Here is a 26,361-nt window from a genome sequence, read left to right on the forward strand (position 1 = left end):
TTATGATAAGAAAGAGGCAATCTCACATGTTTCTATTAAGTTATCATAGACAATGTTTTATATTTTGTTATTTAATGCAGAATAGTAAATTTTGCAAAAAAAAGTTCCAGACAATATTTTGCTTTGTGAGTTATTGAAATAAGAAGATGATAAATTCTTATTTTTAGAGGTAACTTTTCTGAATTCTTAGGAGGTATATCCTAGGCCAAAAAGACAACTAGCATGTGGACATGGTTCTTGTTGGTGAAGATTAATAGTTCTGGGTCTCTTATATCACTGGCTCTGTTAGAAGAGGAAAAATTGATTCTGCTGAACCTTAGATTCCATGGTTCCACAGCTGGTGTGACACTTTCTGGTCAGGAAATGGATATATTAACTGATAATGAAAAAGTGAGGAACAGAAGTAAATCTAAAGAAGAGGACAGGGCAGCCTATAATTTTCAGTTGAATACAACAGTTTTATGTGGTTCATCCCAAATATAACGCCGAATTCACAAAAAGTAGGGGAAATCCTCATGGGTCGAATACCAAAAGCAAGCTGAAATTCAGAATGTTTGTTTATTCTGCCGGTATCATGCTCACTAACTGTAGGGATTGCGTTTTACTATGAACTCAGTGAAGGGAGAGAAAGATTTGGAGCTGAGTGATATGAGGACTGGAATTGCCTCCTTGTCATAGAGCCAGGATCTTTGAAGGGTTACCCTCTAAATTACAGGTTGGATAAGAAGAAAATTGCAAAGGGAAATGACAAGCAAATATTCTTATATCATCTGAACTCAGTGTAGGAAAAAGGAATCTTTAACTCCAAGCCTACCCCGAAGTGGGTTTGAGATTTGAATTTACATAATCTCTGCTAATAAGGAAAATTTGTGCTGAAAAATTAAAATTAGTTTATCTCATGATGCTTATAGAAATTGAAGAGTAGCTTGAATTGGACCAACTCTTGTGGATAACAATGATAAACTGTGGGCAAAATACAAAAAATAAAATTGTTTAAAAGTACTGGACCAAGTGATCAGTAGAAACTGCAGTAGAGTCCATGCTTGTAAAGACATAATGGAATTGAATGTTTTTTGAGATTTTATGAGTTTTGCACCTAAGGGAAGCTCTACCATGGAGCAACTAAAACTCAGCAAGAAACCAGCAGACTTACCGAATGAGGAATCAGAGAAGACAACATAAGGTTACACAGGAGCTAAAAAGTGAGGGGAGAAGCCAGGAAAAGAATGAGTCACAGAAAAGAAGTCCCATATGTTGCATGTAAACTCTGCCCATACCCATGGATGACCACTGAGTTACACATGTGCCCGTTAAGCCCAGCTAAGTCGAGGTAAGGATAAATTACCTGAATGGAGATTCTAGCTGCTGCCCACCAGCAGGAAGGCAGAATTTGGAGCCAAATTAACCATCTGCTAAAACTAAGCAACAGTGACAAAAAGACTCTTCAGGGGACCATAATAGAATTTGGAGTCTTTATAACATGTCACTCAAGATAGCTAGGCTACAAACATTTCTAATCTCTGGACATACAAAGGAACAGGATAATGTAAACTATACTCACAGAGAAAGTATAAGTCACAAAGATTGACCCAAAGATGTTCCAGGCATTGCAATTAGCTAGCAAGGATTTTAAAGCTATTCTCAAGGGTATAAAGGAAAATATGTTAATAATGAATTATATAGGACTTTCCAAAACTAGAAACTATAAAATATACTCAAATGGAAATTCTAGGATCGAAAGATGAAATATTGATGAGGCAACTGGGTGGCTCATTGTTTAAACGTCCAGCTAGCTCTTGATTTCAGTTCAGGTCACGATCTCACAGTTCGTGAGTTCAAGCCCTGAGTCGGGTTCTGCACTGGCAGTGTGGAGCCTGATTGAGATTCTCTCTCTCTCTCTCTCTCTCTCTCTGCTCCTCTCCTGCTTGCTCTCTCTCTCTCTCAAAATAAATAAATAAACAGAAAAAAAGAAAAAGGAAATATTGGAAATAGAAAATTACCTGGATTGGTTTAAGATAAAACTGGAGAAGCAGATGTGTTGGTGAACCTGAAGATAAATTGCTAGAAATGATCTGATCTGAATAAAAAGGGAACACAAGTAAATTAAAAGAGTTCCAATGACCTGTAGGATGGTATCAAAATGTAATTAGAGTCTCAGAGGGAGATGAGAGAGAGAATGGAGCAGAGAAAATATTTGAATAACTAATAATCAAAATCTCTCCAAATCTAGTAAAATATATAAATGTATAGTTTTAAGAAGCTCAGATAGTCTCCAAAGTGTTTGATTCAAAGAAAACCATGACTGAGCATATCACAATTCAACTTCTACAAATTAAATATAAAGAGGAGATCTTGGAAGCAATTAGGGGAAAATAATGCATTACATACAGAGGAAGAACAATACGATGATGGCTAACTTCTCCTAAGAAACAGTGGAGGCCAGAAGACAACAGAATGACACCTTTAAATGCTGAGAGAGAAAAAGAAAACTAAATTGTGTAGCCAGGGAAAATTCCTTCAAGAATGAAGACAAAATGAAGACATTTTCAACTAAAAGAAAACTAAGAAAATTTATTCATAAATTTTATAAATTAAATAAATTTTATAAATAAAATTTATTAATCATACAGATTTGTATGACAAAGTATGCTGAAGGAAGTTTGCCAAGCTGAAGACAAATAATGTTGAATAGAAACTCAGAACTGCAGGAAGGAATGCAGAGCATGGGAAATAATAAATATGTGGGTAACCACAATTTTCAAAAATTCCTTTGAAATACCTATAACTGTTTAAAGCAAAAATTTTAACATGATGATATGTTTGTAGCATAATTAAATGTGTTTAAGGCAATTGGAACATAAAAACCAGGGTAGGGGGTGAAGACTACACGTATTCTTGTATAGTACGTGAATTAAATCTAGATTTTGTATTGCTTGGTTTCAACTTAGGACGAATGGAAAACTTTCCAAGACTAATTTGTAAAAACCAGCCTATAATATTTGTATTAGTTTTAATGTAAGCCATACTCACTGCCACAGTGGACAGACCCTGATATTTCAGTGGCTTAGCACAATCATTGCTTATTTCCTTCCCACGTCACATTTTGGTAGAGTTCATTTTGGCTCTCTCACATAAGCCCCAGTAATTGAGTGATTCGGGGATGTAACCTGCTTCCATCTTGCATCTTAGTTATCTGAAGGTGAAAAGAGAGAAGCCAAATCTGTTTCTAGCTGCCTTGTGCCAGAGGTAAGTAGGTAGATGCAACCTTAACAGAGGTTATATATGACTTCTACTCACATTTATTTAGCAAGGATTAGTTACAAGCTCATACCTAAACTCTTGAGACCAAGGAAATGTATTTCTGTGTTCGAAAAAAATCAAAGTACTTGGTGAACACCTAACAGTGTCTGCCGCAATGTCCAAATTGGTGGAGGGAAAAATGAGTAAGTAAAAACCCCCAAAATTTAATCAGTTAAAACATCCAAAAATTGAATAAAAATGAAATAGAAAAAGTGAAACAAAAATAAAACAGATATGTTGGAAACATTTAAATGTGTAAATAATTGTAATAAAAGAAATGTTAACCTCTTTAATTAAAAAACAATGGAGATGAGACTGAATCAAAAAATGAATTCTAGACATCTGCTTTTTATAAACCACGGATTTTTAATGTTCGAATGCAGGATGTTGAAAATAAAGAGGCAAAAACTGATAAACTAGTAAAATGCTAATTAAAACATTTGGTTGTATCAGGCAAAATAGATACTAAGACATCAAGCATTACTGGGGAGATAGAGGGTCACTTCGTAATGGTAAATATTTAATTCATGAGGCAAGAATACTTCTAATTATGAATGTAGCTAATAAACTGGCTTCAAACTATGTTGAGCAAAAATTGCTGGTATCACAGGGAGAAATTAACGGACCCATTATAATTCCCTGAGATTTGATGATGACACTTTCAGTTACTGATAGAATAAGTATGTAGAAAACCCAGTAAAACTAGAGATAATTTGAACAGAACAATGAATAATTTCGATCACACACACACACACACACACACACACACACACAGAATCCCACAGACAACCTCTAGAAAATAGATATTTTCTTAAATATAAATGAAATATTTACAAACACTATGTCTTATGCCATAAATCCCAAACTTCACAGCAACTTACTATTATGAACAAATTCCTTGGCCATAACATAACTAAATTAGTAGGTAATTCTGAAATTGGAAAAAATCCTCATATTTTTAAAAATTAAAAGGGAAAACTACTTTTAAATAACCCATGAATCTAAGAAATCTTAATAGTAATATTTAAAGATGTATTGAGAATGAATGGCAATGATCACACTACATATTTTAACTTGTGATATGAAACAAAAGGAATACAATGAGGAAAATCAGGATAAACCCAAAAACGATAGAAGGAAGGAAACAGTAAAGATGTGAACAGATATTACTGAAATGGGATATGAGTATGCCAAAGAAATTCAAGGCTAAAATTTAGTCTAAGAGAGTAGGAATTGATCATTCTCTGGAGAAATTGATTTTTTTTTAAAGTAGGTAGATGCAAATACATATGAGAAATGATAAAGGTGTGGGGCCAAGATGGTGACCTAGGAGACTTCTGAACTTCCCTCCTCCCACAGACACACCCAATATACAGCTAGCTATACATGGAGCACTTTCTCTGAGAGAAGTCCAGAGATTCTGTGAGTGACTCCAACACACTGGATGAATGACACTATCAAAACAGGTAAAAATAAATAAATAAAGAAGAAAGAAGGCTGAAACACACTCTCCTTAAAAACTCTAATCCTGGCATAGCTCCATGCAATTGGGAGAGAACCCCCACCTCCCCACTGTGGCATGAAGGGTTTAGAACACATATCTAACACCCCTGCTTTTAAGACTCTCTCCCAAGGGAGGGAGTGACTTATTAGATTAGGAAGGAGTTTCTGAAAGGAAACACCAACCACAAAGGAAAATGATGAAAACTTGACCACACTGCAATGAAAACTTACATGTGTTGACAAAAGACATCATGACAATCATGAAAAGGGGAGCCAAGACTTTGAAGATGTTTACATGACATCTAATTGACAAATATTTTGCATGCAGATTATATCACGTTTTCCAACAAATGAATAAAAATCAGACCACCCAGCAGAACAATGAGCAAATATATAAAAGAAAACATGAATAACCAGTAAATATATACTGGACTCTAATATTTTGTAATGCTTTACTTCTCATTCTCAATGGAGTAGGTACACTATACAGAGGGCCATCTTATTTTCTCCATTTATATATCTGAAGTACATCACAATAAATAAAAAAGTATGTTTCAAAAGAGGTTTGAGTGTCATTTGAGTCCAAATCTGGTGAATAAGGTAACCAAGACTTTTTAGATATAAATGATTAAAAATGAGGCAGGTTTGGGGCATCTGGGTGACTCAGTCGGTTGAGCATCCAACTTCAGCTCAGGTCATGATCTCACAGTTTGTGAGTTCAAGTCCCGCGTCGGGCTCTGTGCTGACAGCTCAGAGCCTGGAGCCTCCTTTGGGTCCTGTGTCTCCCTCTCTCTCTGCCCCTCCCCTGCTCATGCTCTGTCTTCCTCTCAAAAATAAATATTTAAAATTTTTTAGAAATGAGGCAGGTTTTTTTTTCTTGTGTGTGCATGTTTTTTGTAAATTGGCTCTGAAGCATTTCCTCAGACAGTTTTTATAATATAATAAGAAACGGCTACATCATTGTTTCTGTGTGTGGCTTCCCAAGGTGACTTCTTTGTAGGGGACAAGGCTCATTTGGATATACAAGATGTCCAAGTTCAAGTTTGTATGTTTAAAATCTCAGCCACCTTTCTTTATTTCAGCAACTTATATTGGAGATATTAATTACGTTGGAGAAACTAGACAAATATGGAAAATGCTTCCATGCCAAATAATAGCTCATCAAATGATTCAAACATATTTTTTTTTTTCTTTTTTGAGATGTTGAGAACTACAGGGCTTTCTTTGAAGATACTTTTCTACTACTTCTGTATTTGACTAAAAGCCTCACATGAGAACTATTTCATTTATCACTAGGCACTCGATGAGCCAGCCAAGACTGAAAGTGTCTTCAAGGACAACACATTAGACCCGCCTCTGGAGGTAATGACTTCAGACTACCCATGCTTTTGAAACAAAGATCCCGAAACTCATTGCTAACTCAGTACTGGTTTCAATTCTTCCAGTTTTGTTTCCCTGCACAGCTCAGACAGCAAACTGAAGAGCTCTGTGCTACCATTGATAAGGTCTTACAGGATTCCTTGTCTATGGTAATGCCTTAGACTAGAATGTGCAATTCAAACATTTGCTTTGCTTCTCTTCATTTTCCTCTTTTTGAGTAAGATGTATCATAGGCTTGTCCTTTTTTTTTTTTTTTTTCCAGAATTCTTCTGATTCTCCTTCAAGTTCCTCACAGACATTGTTGGTTTCTGACACAATGAAAGTATGTATATATTTAATATAATTTACTGAAACTTAAGAGTTAGCAGATCAGTAGTTTTAAACTGCAGGTTGAGGCTCCATAGTGAATTGGGAAGTTAATTTAGTTGAATATCAACCAGCGTTTTAAAAAAAGAACAGTAAGAATGTAAAATACCAGACTCTGTTCCAAGTAGTGAGTGGGTATTATTTACATATGTTTCAATTTGTTTACGTGTAGTATAGAAGTATGTGTGTACAGGGTTGCAAAGTAAATTTATTTCTAACTATGGCTTAAGTTCAAGACAGTTTGAAAGTCAAAGTATTAGACTATGTCCTTTTTGCTGGCATTTTAGAAAGCATCTTAAGAACAGCATATAGAATTTGTGGCTTATTCTTATCTCATACCATATTTTCAGTAGTTAGTAATTGATTATCACTTAGAATTACAGAGGTGGAAAAGGAAGTAGACTGAAGTTACATCAGGCTAAGAACTTTTGACACAGTTGTTATTCCTGGAATTTTTTTTTCTTTTCGTTGACTAAGTTTATTCATTGTTCTTTGACTCAGAGGGACAGAAACCTGGATGCTTTAGATGGTTAGGATACTACTAAGTCATTAATTGTTGTAATTGAGTATTTAATTATTTCCTTCTTGTAATGTAGCCATTTTCAATTGTTGGAATAAAAGACTACATTTCCCCAAATTACTATTTTCTGGATGCTTAATACAGATCTACTCATCAAATTTTCAAAATGGCTGTTTTTTTTTTTTCTTTAAAATTGTCAGGATTTTTTTCTTTTTTGTCGGCCTTATTTTTACTCTTGGAATTAGTATTAATGCTTTTTTCATGTTCCTCTTAAAACTTGTACATTGTGTATACAAAGCAGGTTTTATTTCTTAAAAAAAGATTAATGAAGGAGGGGCAGAGAGAGAGGGAGACAATATGAAGCAGACTCTAGGTGCTAAGCTGTCAGGACAGAGCCTGATGCAGAGCTTGAACCCATGGACCGCGAGATCATGACCTGAGCCATGGTTGGACACTCAACCGACTGAGCCACCCAGGCACCCCCCAAACAGGTTTTAAATGTACAGAATTGCTGGGGTGCCTGGGTGGCTCAGTCAGTTAAGCATCTGACTTGGTTTTGGCTCAGGTCATGATCTCACAGTTCATGAGTTCAAGCCCCGTGTCTGGCTCTGTGCTGACAGCATGAAGCCTGTTGGGGTTCTCCCTCTCCCTCTCTCTCTCTGCCCCTTCCCTGCTTGTGCTCTCTCTCTCTCAAAATAAATAAATAAACTTAAAAAAATAAATATACAGAATTGCTTATAACTAAAAGAGTAATTTTTAATTAGAGTATCATGGACAATTATCCATTAATAATGACTTAGAAACTCAGTAACCAATAATCATCGATATTAAGAAATTATATTTTAGTGGGGAGTACCTACAAATGGAGAATTGTGATTTTGTATTTATCTATTTCATTGTGTATTCTTTAAATCATTTAATCTAAAAATATGAAACATTGATTTGCCAGAGACTATATAAATTTTAAAATACATTTTTTATTCCATTTGTTAGACATATAAAAAGTACTTTAGGGGCACCTGGGTGGCTCAGTTAGTTAAGCATCTGACTCTGGATTTCAACTCAGGTGATGATCTTATGGTTCATGAGTTTGAGCCCTGCATCAGGCTCTGCACTGACAGCACTGAATGTGCACTGATTCTCTGCCTCCATTTGTCTCTGCCCCTCCCCTGCATGTGCTCCCTCTCTCTCTCTCTCTCTCTCTCTCTCTCTCTCTCCAAAATAAACATTTTTTTAAAAAAGGAAAAAAGTATTTTATATTATATTTTATAATAAAAATAAAACTTAAGTGGTAATATGTGAATAATAATATATATTATTGATTTATTTAACAAACATTTAATGCTCATGGTATTAAAAATAATTATTCTAGGTAACTAAATTTAAGATAACTATTTCATTCTAACAAGTATTTATTAAGTGCCTTCTGTGCGCCTGGTGCTGTGAGGCATTGGGGAGATAATGGCGAGCAAGACAAAGTAACCTAAGGGGAACCTAAGGGGGATACTTTGGCTATAGTGATCAGAAAGTAGACTTCAAGCTGACAGCAAAAATGAAAGCGTCCTCCATAGAAAGATCAGGGAGATTAGCCCTCAGGCAGAGGTGTAAAGCATGTGCACATTTCCTGAGACAGGAAGGAACTTCGTGTGCATGAAGGTGAAGGCCAGCATGGCTTCAGTATAGTGAGCCAGGGATGAAGTGTGTCAGATGAGAAGGGTGGGCGAGGGATAGTGATAGTTAACGCACACCTCGGAGATATTGCTGGTTCAACTCTGGACCACTGCGATAAAGGGAATATTACAGTAAAGTGAATCAAATCAATTTTTTAGTTCCCCAACGCATACAAAATTTATGTTCATACTATACCGTAGTCTACTAAGCGTGCAAGAACATTATGTCTAAAAAACAATGTACCTATCTTAATTAAGAATACTTTATTGCTAAAAATGCTAACCATCCTTAGAACTTTCAGCGTGTCATAATCTTTTTGTGGGTAAAGGGTCTCGCCTTGATGTTCATGGTGGCTGACTGATCAGGGTGGTGGTTGCTGAAGGCTGGGGCGGCTGTGGCAATTTCTCAAAATAGGACAACAATGAAGTTTGCTGCATCAACAGACTCTTGCTTTCACGAATGATTTCTCTGTAGCGTGTGATGCCATTTGATAGCATTTTACCCACGGTAGAATTTCTTTCAAAATGAGAGTCAGTCGTCTCAAATCCTGCCACAGCTTTATCAACTAAGTGTAGGTCACACTCTAAATCCTTTGTTGTCATTTCAACAGACTTCCCAGCATCTTCACCAGGAGTAGATTCCATCTCAAGAAACCACTTTCTGTGCTCATCCATAAGAAGCAGCTCTTCATCTGTTCAAGTTTGATCATAAGATTGCAGCAATTCAGGCACATCTTCAGGCTCCACTTTTAATGCTCATTCTCTTGCTATTTGTACCATGTCTGCAGTCACTTCTTTTTGCTGGTGGAGGATCTTGCTTTGATGTTGATGGCTACTGACTGATCAGGTTGGTGGTTGCTGAAGGCTTTGGTGGCTGTGGCAATTTATTAATGTAAAATGATAGTGAGTTGGGGTGTCTGGGTGGCTCAGTCAGTTAAGCATCTGACTTCTGATATCAGCTCAGGTCATGAACTCGTGGTTCATGAGATTGAGCCCTGTGTCAGGCTCTGGGCTGAGCATAGAGCCTGCTTGGGATTCTCTCTCTCCTCTCTCTCTGCTCCTCCCTACCAGCACTCTTCCTCTCTCTCTCAAAATAAATTTTAAAAATAACCATTTAAAGTAAAATAAAATAAAATAAATTAATAGTGAAGTGTGGCACATCCATTAAGTCTACATTTCAGGAATGATTTCTCTGTGGCATGTGATGTTGTTTGACAGCATTGTCCCCATAGTGGAAATTATTTTAACATTGGAGTCAATCCTGTCAAGCCCTGCTACTGCTTTATCAACTAAGTTTAGGTCCTATTCTAATTCCTTAATTCTCGTTTCAACAATGTATCTGGCATCTTCACCAGTAGTAGATTCCATTTCAAGAAACTGCTTTCTTTGCTCATCCATAGGAAGTAACTCCTTATCCACTCAGGTTTCATCATGAGCTGGCAGCATTTCAGTCACATCTTCAGGCTCAACTTCTAATTCTAGTTCTCTTGCTGTTTCTACCACATCTGCACTTACTTCCTCCACGGAAGTCTTGAACCCCTCAAAGTCATCTATGAGGGTTGCAATCCACTTCTTCCAAACTCTTGTGAATGTTGATAGTCTCGTCTCTTCCCATGAGTCACGGATGTTCTTAAAGATACCAAGAATGGTGAATCCTTTCCAGAAAATTTTCTTTTCCCCCCGCTTAAAAAAAAATTGCAACAGAGGTGACACATAATATTACATTAATCTTGGGTTACAACATCATGATTTGACAATTCTATATATTATGCTCTGTGACCACGAGAGTAGCTACCATCTGTCATCATACAGTGCTGTTATGGTACCACTGACTGTATTTCCTGTGCTGTATCTTTTCTTCTGGTGATTTATTCATTCTATAACTGGAAGCCTGTATCTCCCACGCCCCTTAACCCATTCTGCCCTTCCCTCTTCCCCCTCCCCTCTGGCAACCATCAGTTTGTTCCCTGTATTTAAAAGTATTTTACCTCTTTTGTTTGTTCATTTGTTTTTTAAATTCCACATATGAATGAAATCATATGGTATTTGTCTTTGTCTCATTTATTTCACTTAGCATAATACCCTCTAGGTCCATCCATATTGTTACAAATGACATAAGACTTCAATTCAACATTACTCCTTGATCCATGACCTAAAGAATGGATGTTATATTAGCAGTCATGACAACAGCATTCATCTTGTTGAACATCTTCATCAAAGCTCTTGGGTGACCAAGTACTTTGTCAATGAGTAGTGATATTTTGAAAGGAATCTTTCTTCCCAAGCAGTGGGTCTCGATAGTGGGCTTAAAATATGCAGTAAGTCATGTTATAAACAGATGTGCTATCATCCAGGCCTTGTTGTTCTGTTTATAGAGCACAGCCAAAGTAAATTGAGCCTAATTTACTTCTCAAGAATTATTCCTAGAATTTTCAGAATCATCCATGAGCATAGTCTTCAGTTTAAAATCACCAGCTGCATTGGCCCCTAACAGAAGAGTGGGACTGTGCTTGGAAGCTTTGAAGCCAGACACTGACTTCTCCTCTCCAACTATGAAAGTCCTAGCTGGCACCTTCTTCCAATAGAAGCTGTTTTATCTACACTGAATATCTGTGATTTGGTATGGCCACCATCATTAATTACCTCAGCTGGAGCCTCTGCATGACCCACAGCTTCTATATCAGCACCTGCTGCTTCACCTGGCACTTTAGTGTTATGGAGCTGGCTTCTTTCCTTATATGTCATGAACCAACCTCTGCTGGCTTCCAACTTTTCTTCTGCAGCTTCCTCACCTCTCTCAGCCTTCACAGAATCGAAGAGAGTTAGGGCCTTGCTCTGGATTGGGCTATGATTTAAGGGAATGTGAATGGCTGGTTTGATCTCAAACTCTTTCTCCACATCAGCAATAAGGCTGTTTCTCTTTCTTATCCCTCATGTGTTCACTGGAGCAGCACTTTTAATTTCCTTCAAGAACTTTTCCTTTGCAGTCACACCTTGGCTGTTTGGCACAAGGGTCTAGCTTTTGTCCTATCCTGGCTTTTGACATGCCTTCCTCACTAAACTTAATAATTTCTAGCTTTGATTCAAAGTGAGAGATGTGCAACTCTCCCTTTCACCTGAACACATAGAGGTCATTGTAGGGTTTTTGGTTGGCCTAATTTCAGTAATGTTTGTCTTGGGCAAGAGGGAGGCCCAAGAGGAGGGAGAGGTATTGGGGAATGGGTGTTGGTGGAGCGGTCAGAACACACTCAACATTTATAGATTAACTTTGCCATCTTAAATGGGCATTGTTCGTGGCACCCCAAAACAAATATAGATCACAGATTGCCATAGCAAATATAATCGTAATGAAAAAGTCTGAAGTATTGCAAGAGTTACCAATATGTGGCACAGAGATGCAAAGTAGCAAATGTTGGAAAATGGTGCTGATAGACTTGGGGTTCACAGAGCTGCCACAGACCTTTAATTTGTGAAGCGCACAATATCTACAAAGAACAATGAAGTAAAGCACAATAAAACAAGGTATGCTTGTTTTTGTCATGGCGTGAAGTTTGGATTTCCAGGAAAATGGGAAGATATAAAAACATGGGGGAATAATATGAGGCCATATGGAAATGATCATGATGGCTACTGTGAGTAGGCCACTGAGGTTCGAGGGCTGTCAGTGAGGACGGCCTGGATGGGGTGGGCCCAGGAGAGCTAGAGAGAAGCATGTGGGTTTGTGAGAGACATTTTAGACTTGCTGTGGGTTTGGATGTGAGTGGTCAATGAGACAAGAATCGTGGATGGGCTCCAGGTCTCTGCCTTGAGCATAGATGACTATGTGGAAGGCATAGTGAGATGGAGGGAAGAGGGTTATGTTCATTTTGGACACGCTGAGTTTGAAATGCATATCGGAGAGACTTAAACTTTGTGACTGGAGCTAGGAGGGAGCCGAGGATGATGTGCACATCAATGTTGCAAGAGCCCTACGCAGAGCTCCAAGGAGCAAAACATGGCAGGTCCAATGAAGGAGGTGGCGGGGAGCCAATAGGGGACAATGAAAAGAAATGTCCATTGTTGTAAGAGGAAAATCAGAACAGTGTGGTAACATGGAAGCTACAAGAGGACAGTACTGAAGAGAATGTAATCGTGGTAACTTCTGCCAAGAGGAAGACAAAGAGAAAGCTGGAGTAGTGTTTATTAGGTTTGACTTGTATATTCTGAAGCTACATCGCTGTTGCTTATGTGTTGGTGTTCATTCTTGTCCTTTTGATTTTATTACCTTTACCAGCATATATAATCCTTTTGAATCTGAGGTTCTTCTTCTTAATCCAGTAAGAAAATGGTGACCCCTGGTAGGTTTTATATATATATATATATATATATATATATATATATATATATATAGTGTATATAAATTTATGTTTTCTTAGATATAGCTTTTGTCACCATTTTCTATTACTTTTTTCCTTATTTTTTACTATTTTCTACTAGTTAAAAATCTTCTTGTCCCCTTTCATCTTATTATTTTCAGAACGACTTATTTCTGGATTTCACATTTGTTCAATCCAAAAGTCTATTTACCTGGGAGCTTAATTTTTTTTTTTTTTTTTTTTTACTTTCCTGCTTTCCTTCTGATATTTGACATTTACTAATTTGAATTTTTTTTTTAAGTTTTTGACTATTTTCCTTACATTTTTGTTACTTTTCTTAGTTACACATAAATTTTCAAAGGTAATAATTATGTTTATTTTCCTATTAATTTTAAAGCTTATAATATCTTTGTTTAAAGTTAGGAAAATACTATAGCACTTTTTCCTTCCATCCATTTTTAATTAAGATACACACAGACATCATTTGTTAGTATCGTTTTGACTTTTTTAACTGAATTTTTATGGTTATGTTTCTTGATCTCGTCTTTATTTAGATCCTGATTTCTCACACATGCATAGCTTTCTCCCAGATTTATTTTTTTTTCTTTGGTAGAATCTTGCTGAAAATTATATACAACAAGGTATTTTTGTGTTGATTCTATGGCCTATGTTTTTAAGAATATCTTTATTTTGCCCTTTCATTTAAATTATAGTTCTGTCGGGGCGCCTGGGTGGCGCAGTTGGTTAAGCGTCCGACTTCAGCCAGGTCACGATCTCGCGGCCTGTGAGTTCGAGCCCCGCGTCGGGCTCTGGGCTGATGGCTCAGAGCCTGGAGCCTGTTTCCAATTCTGTGTCTCCCTCTCTCTCTGCCCCTCCCCCGTTCATGCTCTGTCTCTCTCTGTCCCAAAAATAAATAAACGTTGAAAAAAAAAATTAAAAAAAATAAAATAAAATAAATTATAGTTCTGTTGAACAGAAAAGTATAGGTCCCATCTCTTCAGCACTTTTTTTCCCTTGGTTCTTTTTCTTCAACAACATATTTGTAAAGTATTTTTCCAGGATGATATTTACTCCTCTGTTACAGAGTGGTGGCTTACAGAGGGGCTCTGTAATCTTTTAGAGTTTGTTTTTTTTTTTGTTTTTTTGTTTTTTTTTTTTTTTGGCTATCCAGTTCTTACCTCTTGTTAAGTTTTTTATTTTAATTCCATTATAGTTAACATACAGTGTTATACTAGTTTTAGGTAAACATTGTAGGTTTTTTTTTTTTAAATTTTTGTTACCTTTATTTATTTTTGACAGAGAAAGAGAGAGACAGAATGCAAGCTGGGGAGGAACAGAGAGAGAGGTAGACACAGAATCCAAAGCAGGCTCCAGGCTCAGAGCTGTCAGCACAGATCCCAAAGCAGGGCTCAAACTCGGAAACAGTGAGGTCATGACCTGAGCTGAAGTTGGACACCCAACCGACTGAGCCACTCATGTGCTCCATTTTTAATTTTTTTTAATCCTTATTTTTGACAGAGAGAAAGAGACAGAGTGCAAGCAGGAGAGGAACAGAGACAGAGGGAGATACAGAATCCGAATATGTATACAATGTAGTTCTATACATTACTCAGTGGTCATCATGACAGGTGCCCTCCTGAATCCCCATCACCTATTTAACCCATTCCCCCACTCCCTTCCCCTCTGGTAACCATCAGTGTGTTCTCTGGAATTAAGAGTCTGTTTCTTGGTTTATAGAATTTTATCTTTATCTATAATGTTACTGATTTTTCCTATAATGCAAGTATGCATTTTTTCTCTTGTTTATCTGGATTGGTACTCTCTGTGACTTCTTCTATGAAGTCTTCAATCTTTTCTGCTCCTCAGATTCAGGATAAATTTTAGCCACTAATTTTTCAAATGTTTCTTCCTCCTGGGACTCATAAAGTGATTTTGTCACTTTTGCTTCTGTATTCTTTAAGTCTGAATCTTTATATATATTTTTTCTATTTATTGTTTCCTAATTCCTTCAAGGGGATTCCTTGATGTGATATTTCAGTTCTAGAATTTGTTCAGTGTCTCTTCTGTCCTTTAATCCCTGTGTTATTATGTTGGATATAGTTCTCCTTTTTTTTTTTAAGTTTATTTATTTACTTTGAGAGAGAGGCAGAGCACACAAGTCAGGGAGGGGCAGAGAGAGAGGGAGAGAGAGAATCCCAAGCAGGCTTCACACTGTCAGCATGGAGCCCAATGTAGGGCTCGAACTCATAAACTCTGAGATCATGACCTGAGTCAAAACCAAGAGTCAGACGTTTAACCAACTGAGCCACCCAGGTGCCCCTATAATTTTCCTTTTTAAAGTCATCTTTAGGGGCACCTGGGTTGCTCAGTCAGTTAAGCATCTGACTTTGGCCTAGGTCATGATCTCGACGTTCCAGAGTTAAGCCCTATATTTGGCTCTGTGCTGACAGCTCAGAGCCTGGGGCCTGTTTCAGATTCTGTGTCTCCCTCTTTCTCTACCCCTCCCCTGCTCATGCTCTGTCTCTCTCAAAAATAGATAAACATTATTTTTTTTTAAAAAGTCATGTTTATTGAGGTGTAGTTTACCCACTGTTAAATTTACCCTTTCAGTGTATAGTTCTATGCATTTTCACAAAGCATAATACAGTTGTGCAACCACTACCACGTCTGAGGTATAAAATACTTCCATCAAATGTAAAAGTTCTCTTGTGCTCCTTTATAGTACATCCCTCCCTCTAACCCAAGTTCTGTACAACGACTGATTTTTTCTCTGTTTCTATACTTTTGCCTTTGCAAGAATGTCATATAAATAGAATCATACAACATGTAGTCTTTTGACAAGGCAGTTGAGATTCATCCATGTTTTTGCATGTATCAATAGTTCATTTGTACTCCACTGCTGAGTGGTATTCCATTGTATGGTTGTACCATGTGTTAACTATTCACCAGTGATGGACAACTGGGATATTTCTACTTAGGTTCTATTATGAATAGAGCTGCTAAGAACACTTATCAACAAGGTTTTGTACGCACATGTGCTTTCATTTCTCTTGGGTAAAAACCTGGGAGAGGAATGACTGAACCATTGTTTTTTCCTGCAGTATTTCCATTTTTCAGATGTCTTACTGTTTTTCCACGGGGACTCAAAGTTCTCTGAGCATATAAGCTACCTTGGCTGCAAATATGCCTGATGCCTGAGATGCCAGATACTAAAGCTTGGTGCCTAGGATTTACCAGTCCTGCTGAGTTTTGTCTTTTGTTTATGTTTTATGAAGAACAGAAGGAACATGAGTCTCAGGCTGTAAAAAATATCTGATGTCAACCATTTCTCCCACACTGCTCTCCCACCACTCTGGTCACAGTATCCCTCATCTTTGCCCCCCCCCCCCCCCCCGTACCTTCCAGATTCTTCTTCAAATAGCTGTTCCCATTGTCTTCCCTGAGAAAAGCATCAGGAGTTGACCAAACCTATGCTTAACTGTCCCCTTCTCCCCAGCCAAGCTGAAGGACCACCTTGATATTGTTCTCACAGATACTTCTTTTCACCACCCTCACATTTTGATCCCTCACATTACCCCTCTGCTCTCCTCATCTCTGATGTTGGAAAGTGTTGTGAAGTGAGAAGGCAGAGACACAGTATGTAAAACAAACACACAGACAAAAACAACCAGTTTGAAAGGTTGGGCTGTGAAAGGGGGAAGGAGATTGGGTCTGGGAGGGTGGGGAACGGGTCAAAGAAGAACTTTTGGTTTGCTGTTTAAAGCTGAAAATGGCTGGGGCGCCTGGGTGGCGCAGTCAGTTAAGCGTCCGACTTGAGCCAGGTCACGATCTCGCGGTCTGTGAGTTCAAGCCCCACGTCAGGCTCTGGGCTGATGGCTCAGAGCCTGGAGCCTGTTTCCGATTCTGTGTCTCCCTCTCTCTCTGCCCCTCCCCCGTTCATGCTCTGTCTCTCTCTGTCCCAAAAATAAATAAACGTTGAAAAAAAATTAAAAAAAAAAATAAAGCTGAAAATGGCAAGAGCAAGTTGGCATGCTAGTGGGGTAGATGCACTAGAGGGAGGTGCTGATGATGCAAAAGAAAGGGAGACCCTGAAGGATGAAAAGTCCTCAGAAGGACATGGAACTTACAGCCTGATTAAAATAAATGTCCTTTGATAAAAAGCTGAAGGGGCACCTGGGTGGCCCCGTAGGTTAAGCGTCCCATTCTTGATTTCACCTCAGGTCATTATCTCATGGTTCGTGAGTGAGTTAGGCGCCACATCGGGCTCTGGGCTGACAGTGCTGAGCCTGCTTGGGATTCTATCTCCCTTTCTCTCTGCCCCTCCCCTGCTTTCTTTCTTTCTCTCTCTCTCTGAATAAAATAAATAAATAAATAAATAAACTTCAAATAAAAAAAGCTGGGAATGTCCACTATTGTAATAGGACAGAAAACAGAGGACATGTCAGATACAGGTGCAAAGCATGTTTGTAGGTGGCTGATGGCAAAATGAAGAATTTTGTAACTCATATTTTTAGTTACTCAATAACTAATAGTTTTCAGTGAAGAAAGGTTTAAGATTATTAACTGAGATTAAAAAGCAACCATATAATGGGGAAGAGCTTCAAAAAGGAAAAGTTGAAAACCATTATGTGTTCTGCTTTTGATTCTTCTCTCATTCCCTCATAAGTCCCTTCCATTCAGGCTTTGCCCCTACTGTGCTACCCAAACTACTTTCCCCAGGTTCCCATTACTATAAACTCAGCCCTGGTTGGGCTGTCATACCCACAGAAAATGAGACAGGTGATACTCCCTCCTCTTTGGCACACATTCCTCTAGTGCCTTCTAGGACACCCTGCTCTCTCAGCTTTTGTCCTACCTCACTCATCAGTATTATTTCTTAGGCTCCTTTGAAGATTCTTCCTCTTCTTCCCCAAACTATTAATGCTGGAGTGCTCCAGGACTCTATCTTTGGGCTTCTCCTTCCTCTCTACATTTACTCCTTTGGTGTTCTGAAGATCAACTGTATGCTGAGAACTCTCAACTTTATATCTCAAGTCCAGGATTGTCTCCCAAACTCCAGCTTCCAAATACCCACTCTCCATTTTCATTTAGATTTCTAATCAATATCTGAAAAATTTAGTCTAGATTTGTTCCCACAAAAACTATTCCAGGGGCATGTGGGTGGCTCCGTCAGTAAAGCATCTGACTTCGGCTCAGGTCATGATGTCACAGTTCGTGGGTTCGAGCCCGTGTCAGGCTCTGTGCTGACAGCTCAGAGCCTGGAGCCTGTTTCGGATTCTGTCTGTCTCTCTCTCTCTCTCTCTCTCTCCTCTGCTTGTGTTCTCTCTCTCTCTCTCAATAAACAAACAAGCAAACAAACATAAAAAAAAAAAAACAACTATTCCATATCCTGCCTACCCATGTCTATCTATAGACTTCTCATCTTTCATTTGCTCAAGGCCAGAAACTTTGGTGTCAAGTTCTAATTTTCTCTTTCTCTCATATTCCACATCTCTATTAGAAACCCTGTTGCCATCAATTAAAAATACATGTAGAATATGATTATTTCATAACTTCTGTACTGCTGAGCCATCGTCATGTTTTGCTGGATAGTGCAATAGTTTTTCCCCTTCAACCCTTGCCTCACTATAATTCATTTTGAACACATCAAAGAGGGAGATCCTTTTAAAGCATAAGTCAGATTATGGCTCCCCTCGGCTTAAAACCAGCAGTACCTACACATTTCCTGTAGCTATAAACCAGAGTCCTTACAAGTTCTTGGAAGGGCCTCTATGCTCTAGTCTCTGGAACCTTCCATCAGCCCCTCCCCTGCTTTCTTGCTTTCCTCACAACACCCCAGCCCTGCCTGATTCCTTGCTGTGGCCTCGAATGTGCCAGGCATGCTCCTGCCTTGGCACATTTTGTTCTTTCTTCAAATCAGTTGTGTCACTTTTTATAGTTTTTAGTTCCTTGTAAACATTCACAAGCTTAACTTTTATCTCAAAGGAAGCATGATTAAGTATGGTTGTTTTTGGTCTGGCTCAAAGAAAACAAATTTCTGGATTCTCTGTGGGTGTTTTTTGGTTGTTCTTTACTTCTGCCCATTCTCACATTGTCTTACCTGTTTGTGTATCTGAATCCGATTGTGTTGGATATGCTACTTGGAAGTTTATTTAAATAAATTATTTGAGGGCTAATATGATATTATCTTACTATGGATAGTCTTTTCTTTGCTTCTATTAGACACCAGGAGCATTAGCAAAGAAGGATAATTTAATTTAATTTTAAGTTTTGGGTTAATTTTTTATAAACAGTTGTCAATGGTTTGAGGCCAAGCTGAAGACTATATGAGGTCTTCTAGATCAGTCTTACTCCTGGGGTTCAATCTAATTTTGGTGGGTCATGGATTCTGACTTTTATCTCCCTACATCTCTGAAATTGTCAAAAGTTTGGATCAGCTTCTCGAGCAACTCATCGTTATTGTCAAACATCTCTAGGTCAAAAGCTGGTCTCAAATACTTGAGTCCTCTCTTTGGATTTCCATCTTCTCCTTATCTTGCCCCCACATTCTTTATTCTCTTGTTAGCTCATTGACATTTTTAATAAATAATATGTCAATATTGTTTTAAATATTTTACCCATCTTTTGTCCGTTTTGGAAGGATTGCTTTGAGTTCTTGAGCCACCATTCTCAGATGTGGAAATTATCTTTGAGCACTTTTAATTTGCTCCATCTAGTTGAAATGCTCTTTGTTTAGATGTTCATATCTCCAGCTCCCTCAGTTCCTTCAAATCTTAGCCCAAATGTCACCTTCTCTAGACTGACCTTCCTATTTGAAATTGTAAACCCTCAGCACTCTTGACCTTCTTAGTATCTGGGTTGTCTAAAAGAAGTAAGCTATTTGGCAGAAACAAAGAAGATTTTCTCTGGAAGAATATATTACCTGAGGCTTCAAATTATTTCTATTCTTTTGTTGTTGTTGTTGTTGTATAACATACAATGTAATATGTGGTATGATTTTTTTCTAACATATGGTACAATTTACTTATTTATTATTATACTGTTTGTCTTCTCTCCTGCTAGAACGTAAGCTTACCAAGCATAGGGCATCTTTGTCTATTTTGTTTACTGATAAGATACAGGGTGTAGAATAGTTCTTGGCACACAGTAGATATACAGTAAGTATTTACTAAGGAGATGAATGAATCAAATAGGCCATCTCATGTCAAAAAGTGGGAAAGTGGGCCTACAAGAGAAAAATTATGGGCTCACTAGGCAGAATTAAATGCTCACTTAAGGCTAATGACCATTAATTTATAATGAAATCAATTAGCTTGGTTGAGAGAGTTTCCTCAGGAATGTTTTACTTCTCAAGTTTAGAGAAAATGGATGATAAAGTCTATCCAGGGTTGTTGTTTTCTTTTCTTTTGTTTTCTTTTAAAGGTGAGTTTGTCACAAAGAGAGAGAGAGGCAAGAGAAATTAAGGTGTTAAAACAACTGAGAATATGAAATATATGTAAACTAAGAGGTAATAACACCACAATGGAACTGGTAAAGCTCATTAATTTCGAAGTCTCAATGAGGGACATTGAACTGGGGACATTTGAGAAGTGAAGATGGTGAATAGGAGCTCGAGTTCTCAGGGTAGGATGCTAAAAATTGAAATTTCACAGATATCCCATTTTATTTGTGAAGGCAAAGTCTAGGAATGGCTTTGAGATTGGATGAGTGAAATGGAATGGATGAGAATACATTTGGAGTTGGGAAGCTCAAAATAAGTGAGAGGGGTAGAGACTTCCGTGTACATTTTGAAAATGGCAAAAATCACATGAGGGTCCATTATGATCCATGAATGGATGTAATCAATAAATAAGGCAAAATTTACCAGCAAGCTGATACATAATGGCAATAAAAAGAATAATGAAGTGACATAGTTTAATAAAATAATTTTCAAAGGGACAAGGCTTTTGTATAGAAAAGAGACAAGAATGTTTAGAAAGTCTTAATAGCAACAAAAGGTGAACGCTTACCCCAGAAGTTGAATTACTTTTAGTATTTTTGTGGTTACTTCAGTAGTATACTTATTTTTATTTTTTTACAGATGCCTACAACTCTTCCGAGAGCAGCTGGTCGAGAAACCAAATATGTAAGTCCCTTCATAATGATACATCCTGTTTTTTTAATGGGTACATGTGTATGCTTTGAAGGGAACTCAATTATACAGTCATTAAAATTGAATTAGTTGATTTTTTCATAAGTGGAAAGGGATAGGATGGTGTGATCGGTCCAGATGTGGAAAATCAGGTTATGTCAGGTAAGTTTATTGAATAAATTCCATCTTAAGTGAGGTCTAGTTTGATTAGCTTGGCTAAATAAAGCAGAACTCCAACACCTGCTTGCTGTCTTTCTAATTATCGAAGCTTAGACGACATTTTCATTTTTGTAATGGTTTATTGTGCTTATTATAAATGAGCCAGCACATATACTCGAAACATTAAGATTTGTCTATTTCCAATGGGATTGCCAGTTTTGTTGGTTTTTACTCATTTGTTGCTTTCTTGCATTTAAATTATTGTCAAATAAACTAATTTCTACTTATGAGCAAAAATTGACTAATAGATGGGTAGATACAGCCTCACATACTTGATCAATTATATGGAGCTGTCTCTGAATGTCTTAATACAGATGTAGCCTCACTTCATTCCTACTCTTTATTCACCTCATGATCCACCATGTGGCCCACTTCTGTTTCTGATCAACTATATTCAACAGAAACAAGATTGTCTCCTAAGCAAGTGTTTAGTTTTTAGTTAAATAAAAAACCAGTAAATGTTTTCTTTTAGGTTATGCCTTATATTTTCTACTATGCTTTTTTCATCATCATCATCATCATCAAAGAATGAATATTTATTATATATTTTGTGATATATCTTCTTTCCAATTTATGCATATCTGTCTTTATTTGGGTCTCCCTAAGGAAAATAATAAGTTGGATGAAATCACTGAATTTTATCCTACTCAGGAAATGACATATAGAAGGTATGGATAGGAACACTGCTTAGAGTATTTTCATTCTTATGTTTTACTTTTATTGGAAGCCATTTGGAGTAACATAAGAGTAGAGACATTTGGTAGGCTGTAACCAAGTTTAAATCACAGCATGGCTGTTTGCTAACTGTCTGATCTTAGAAAGTCACTTAACTTCTATACATTAGTTTTTTCATCTATAAAATTGGGAAACTAATAATTGCCTGATGTACAATTTATATTGGTTAGTATATGAAAAGCCCTTAATGTGGTTCTGACATACAGGAATAAGTAATAGTTCTTCCCTCTTTTCCTCTTATCTTCCTTTGATTTCCTCTGCATCTATGCCTCCCCCTTTCTCTTCTTCCTCCCTATCTTGGGAAGAGTAGAAGCACCATGATTTAGCAGACTTCCTTGATTCTAAAGTTGGGTGCAAGAAAAGAAAGTTCTCTAAAGATGTTTCAATACTTTTTGTGACTCACGCATGCTACAAGAGCCAGACCTAAGAAAAAATAGCTGAAATGTTTTACTCTCTCATCTTCCTTTCTCACCTATTCCTATCTGTCACCGAAGTGCCTCTGATTGAGACTCATTTACAGTAAGGTGGTAAGGGGCTGGTACTTCCTCTCACCCCTCCCCAGGGGTGGTTAATTTGATAGCAGTTGGAATCAAAGTTGGAGGGGCTGCTTCAATCTCCATAGTTAAAGTTTATTTCAACTTATTCTTCAATCAGTTATCAAACTTAATTAAAATAGGTTAACATTTGCCCCAAACTTTGTGAGAGCATCTGAGTCACTGAAAGTTAACATTGAGTCATCAAATAGATTGAGTGTAGACTAGAGCAAATATGAACTCTGATTCAGATAAGATTTTTGGCTTTGATTAAATTTGGTTTCTTGAGTGATAAGCTCTGTTTTTTGCTTTCTCTTACAATGTGACATTTGAATTGTTCTTTGTGACACCTCAAATATGTCTGTCTCTTTTGGAAGATGATAAAGGATAATTTTACAATGGAATGTAAAACCCAGTTTTTTGGTGCCAAGGCATAAGGAAGTCACACTTGTAAATATTTGGCTGCAGTTATTACATTTACTAAGTGATGTCTGATACATTTATTTTGAGGAGAAAAAAATGAAATTTCATCTATAAGTGTTGTTGGTCTTAGGTGAACAATCAATTTTAAATACAGTATGTTCTGATTTTATATGTTCTTTCTTCTAGAAATTCTAATATTCGTATTTGCTGAGCTACAAGATGCCTCACCTTAAGTGTGACTTGAATAGATTTGACTCAATTAATTAATTAATTAATTAATCTTTTCCTATATATTTCTCTTTCTCTCCCGTGGAAGCTCAAAAGCAAATCTGAGAGGTCTTTTCACAGTATCTCATGGTCTCTCTTCACACTTTGAAGAAACTAGACATCTTCACAGTATGTAGCTGCTGGGACTTGGTGTGTCATTGACTTCATAGAAATTCTTAGATTAGATTCAAAAACAGAGATCACATAGTTTACCAACTCCTGCACCACAGAGGAAAAAAAGAAAAAAACTTAAATTCAAGCCAAGAAACAAACTTTTGTGACGTTTCAGGGTATTCTCAAGTAGATTAGCACAGACTGCTCAAAATTCTGACCTCTGGGGGCTCTCTAAAAGTATAGTATACAATCTATGATTCATAACTAGTAGAAAATATAGTCAGAATTGTTAAGCTCTATTATTCAATGAGCTTTTGCTCATTGATTCACCAAATAGTTACTGAGTGTTTACTATGTCCTAGTACTCACTGAGAAGTTACTGGGGTGAGGGAGCAACCCAATAATAAGATCCCCATTTCTGCAGCGTATAATGGGGGAGATAGTAAACACTTACAATAGTAAATGAGCAAGATACTTTCTTGTAGAAATTAGAGAAGAGCTGGCCATAGAACTGACTGATGTGAAAGCAGACTTACAAAGTTACTAGTTTTCAATGTATTCATATATCTATTGGATTTCCAGTTTTCCTGGGAAGATTATAATGGCTTTATTAAATAACGAGAATTTGTATGACTAATTCCTCTTTCTGGGGCTTTTGGTGAAAGGGTGCCTTTTCTCCATGGGAAAAAAAAAAAAAAAGAAGAAGAAGGAGAAACCAAAATGCAAATCAGTTAGTTTTCTCTTCTTATTCTTTATTGTACATATTGTTACATTTCACATAGTCTGTTTTCTAGGATGAGACAGATGCAGGAAAACACCATCAATTCAGTCTAATTAGTCAAAGCTTTCTTCAATTCATGGTGTACTTGAATTGCAAGTTATTTTAAAGTAATTTAATTGAACTTTTCTTAAGTGTAATAGAATTTAAACTAGGTTAACAACATGTCGAGTCACAGTGATCTCCACAGGTCAATTGCAAGATTGATTATCTTAATTTGTTATTAATATTACTTTCAATTGGTTTGAGCTCTTATCTTTCAAGTGAAGTTTAAGTATTTCATTTAACCTTATACCAGTCTTATGAGGTGGGTATTATTTCAAGATCTTCATATTATAAAGGAGGAAACCAAGTCTTAGAAGTCAGAGTAGGCAAAATCCTACCCAGGTCTCCCTCATGTCAAAGCCCTTACCATTAATACTTGTGTGAGAATTGGGGCCCCTGGATGGCTCAGTCAGTTGAGCATCCAACTTTGCTTCAGGTCATGATCTCATGGTTCATGACTTTGAGCCCCACGTCAGGCTCTGTGCTGACAGCTCAGAGCCTGGACCCTGCTTCAGAGTCTGTGTCTCACACTCTCTCTGTTCTTCCCCTGCTCATGCCTTGTCAATAATAAATAAAGATTGAAAACATTAAAAAAATACTTGTGTGAGAAGTACAGAGAATATGGGAATAGTTTGTTTTCCTTAAATATTTTATCCATTAGTATTTATATTCTGGGTCGAAATTATTTCTTCATGTTCAGTAATCTTCAGTGTAAACTTTGAATGTTTTCAAATTTAGTGACAATATCTAAAATGATGTTTACTATATTTCTAACGTTTTAAATCACTCTCATATAAATTAATTCATAGTTTATCAGATAATGTTTAAGAGGTACTGTTTTTTATGACACTTTAAAAAAATTTCTTTCCCTTTATGTAACAGAATGAATTTTCTATTTGAATTTCTATTTTATTCTGTTTTCACTTTACCACCTTTGAAGAGGAATGTCCTTTCTGCTTTTGCATTACATTTGTCTTAGTAAATATTTATTTTTCATTAACTACTACTGGTATAAATTATTTCATTCAAGTAATTCAAAGTCATAGTATGCTTTCCTAATAAAGAGCAAACTCAGAAAATAAGGCAAGTATTAGTCCTATTACTAGTTTATCAAAAAACCCTTAGTTGGAATCAAAATCTATAGATAAAAACTTATTTTATCAACTCTTTACATTTCATGAGTTACTTTTAAGAGCCAGAGAAATAACAGAGATAGGTCTGTTGAATATTATATGGTAAACAGGTAAGATCCCATTTTAATGAGCCTGAGGGACAGAAAAAATTCATAACAATGGAAGCATATTGCTTTCAAAATATCACAATATATTAAAAAATGTGTCAAACTTTATTAAGAATATTCCCCACTATATATACAGGTATTCAAATAAAGGTCACAGTCTCCAATTTAGTCAGCTCACATACTCCCTTTGTTGCTATACTTGGAAATGTTGCTATGCTGGAGTGTTCCAGAGGCACTGCATGCTTAATGTAGTCACAGATCTTAAGGTAAGAGGAGACTTCAATCTAGTCCATTTCAATCCAGACCTCAGTCCAGATCTGCTTCCGTAGGATGTGACCAAAGCTTTGATGAGTTACAGGAAGAATTGTGAAGACTTCAAGCAAGAAATTCCACTCTTCTGATTATTCTCATTTACTTCTTTTTTTAGTTCAGAAATATTTCTAATGTATGCTTATGTGAAAAGGGATGAAGAAAGAATTAAAGATAATTGTCTGGGTTCTAGTAAGTGAGGAGGAAGAGAGAAGATTTAACGAGACACTCTTTATGTCTTGCATCCTTCTCATCATCATTTTAGACTTTACCAAACACAAAGGTGCCATATTTCAGCCAAACTTCCCCTTGATGTGACCTTTTATCTCCTCATTTGCACATATAAACAGTGTCTGTCACTGGTCACTATGCCCACTTATCCTGCCTACTGATTATGTTCACGATAAGCTGGAATCATCATTCCTTAGCATAAAGACTCAAACTTTTTAAACACTTTCAAATCTACTTTTTGT

The 26,361-nt window shown here is 37.0% G+C and overlaps 1 protein-coding gene across 13 annotated transcripts in view; it reads left to right on the forward strand.

Annotated features, from left to right (window-relative positions):
* LOC123608530 (muscular LMNA interacting protein) overlaps positions 1-26,361 on the forward strand; it is a 250,015-nt gene that overhangs the window by 156,809 nt on the left and 66,845 nt on the right. For 9 of the 13 annotated variants that reach the window (XM_045498558.1, XM_045498559.1, XM_045498562.1 and 6 more), the window contains 4 exons: positions 6,100-6,165; positions 6,249-6,332; positions 6,446-6,505; positions 21,175-21,219. In XM_045498558.1, the coding sequence (XP_045354514.1) occupies positions 6,100-6,165; positions 6,249-6,332; positions 6,446-6,505; positions 21,175-21,219 (255 nt within the window). The remainder of the gene's footprint in view (positions 1-6,099; positions 6,166-6,248; positions 6,333-6,445; positions 6,506-21,174; positions 21,220-26,361) is intronic. The other 4 variants (XM_045498563.1, XM_045498561.1, XM_045498567.1 and 1 more) reach the window with 2 other exon arrangements.

The sequence above is a fragment of the Leopardus geoffroyi genome, chromosome B2 (genome assembly GCF_018350155.1).
Source record: "Leopardus geoffroyi isolate Oge1 chromosome B2, O.geoffroyi_Oge1_pat1.0, whole genome shotgun sequence".
Taxonomy (NCBI): Eukaryota; Metazoa; Chordata; class Mammalia; order Carnivora; family Felidae; genus Leopardus; species Leopardus geoffroyi.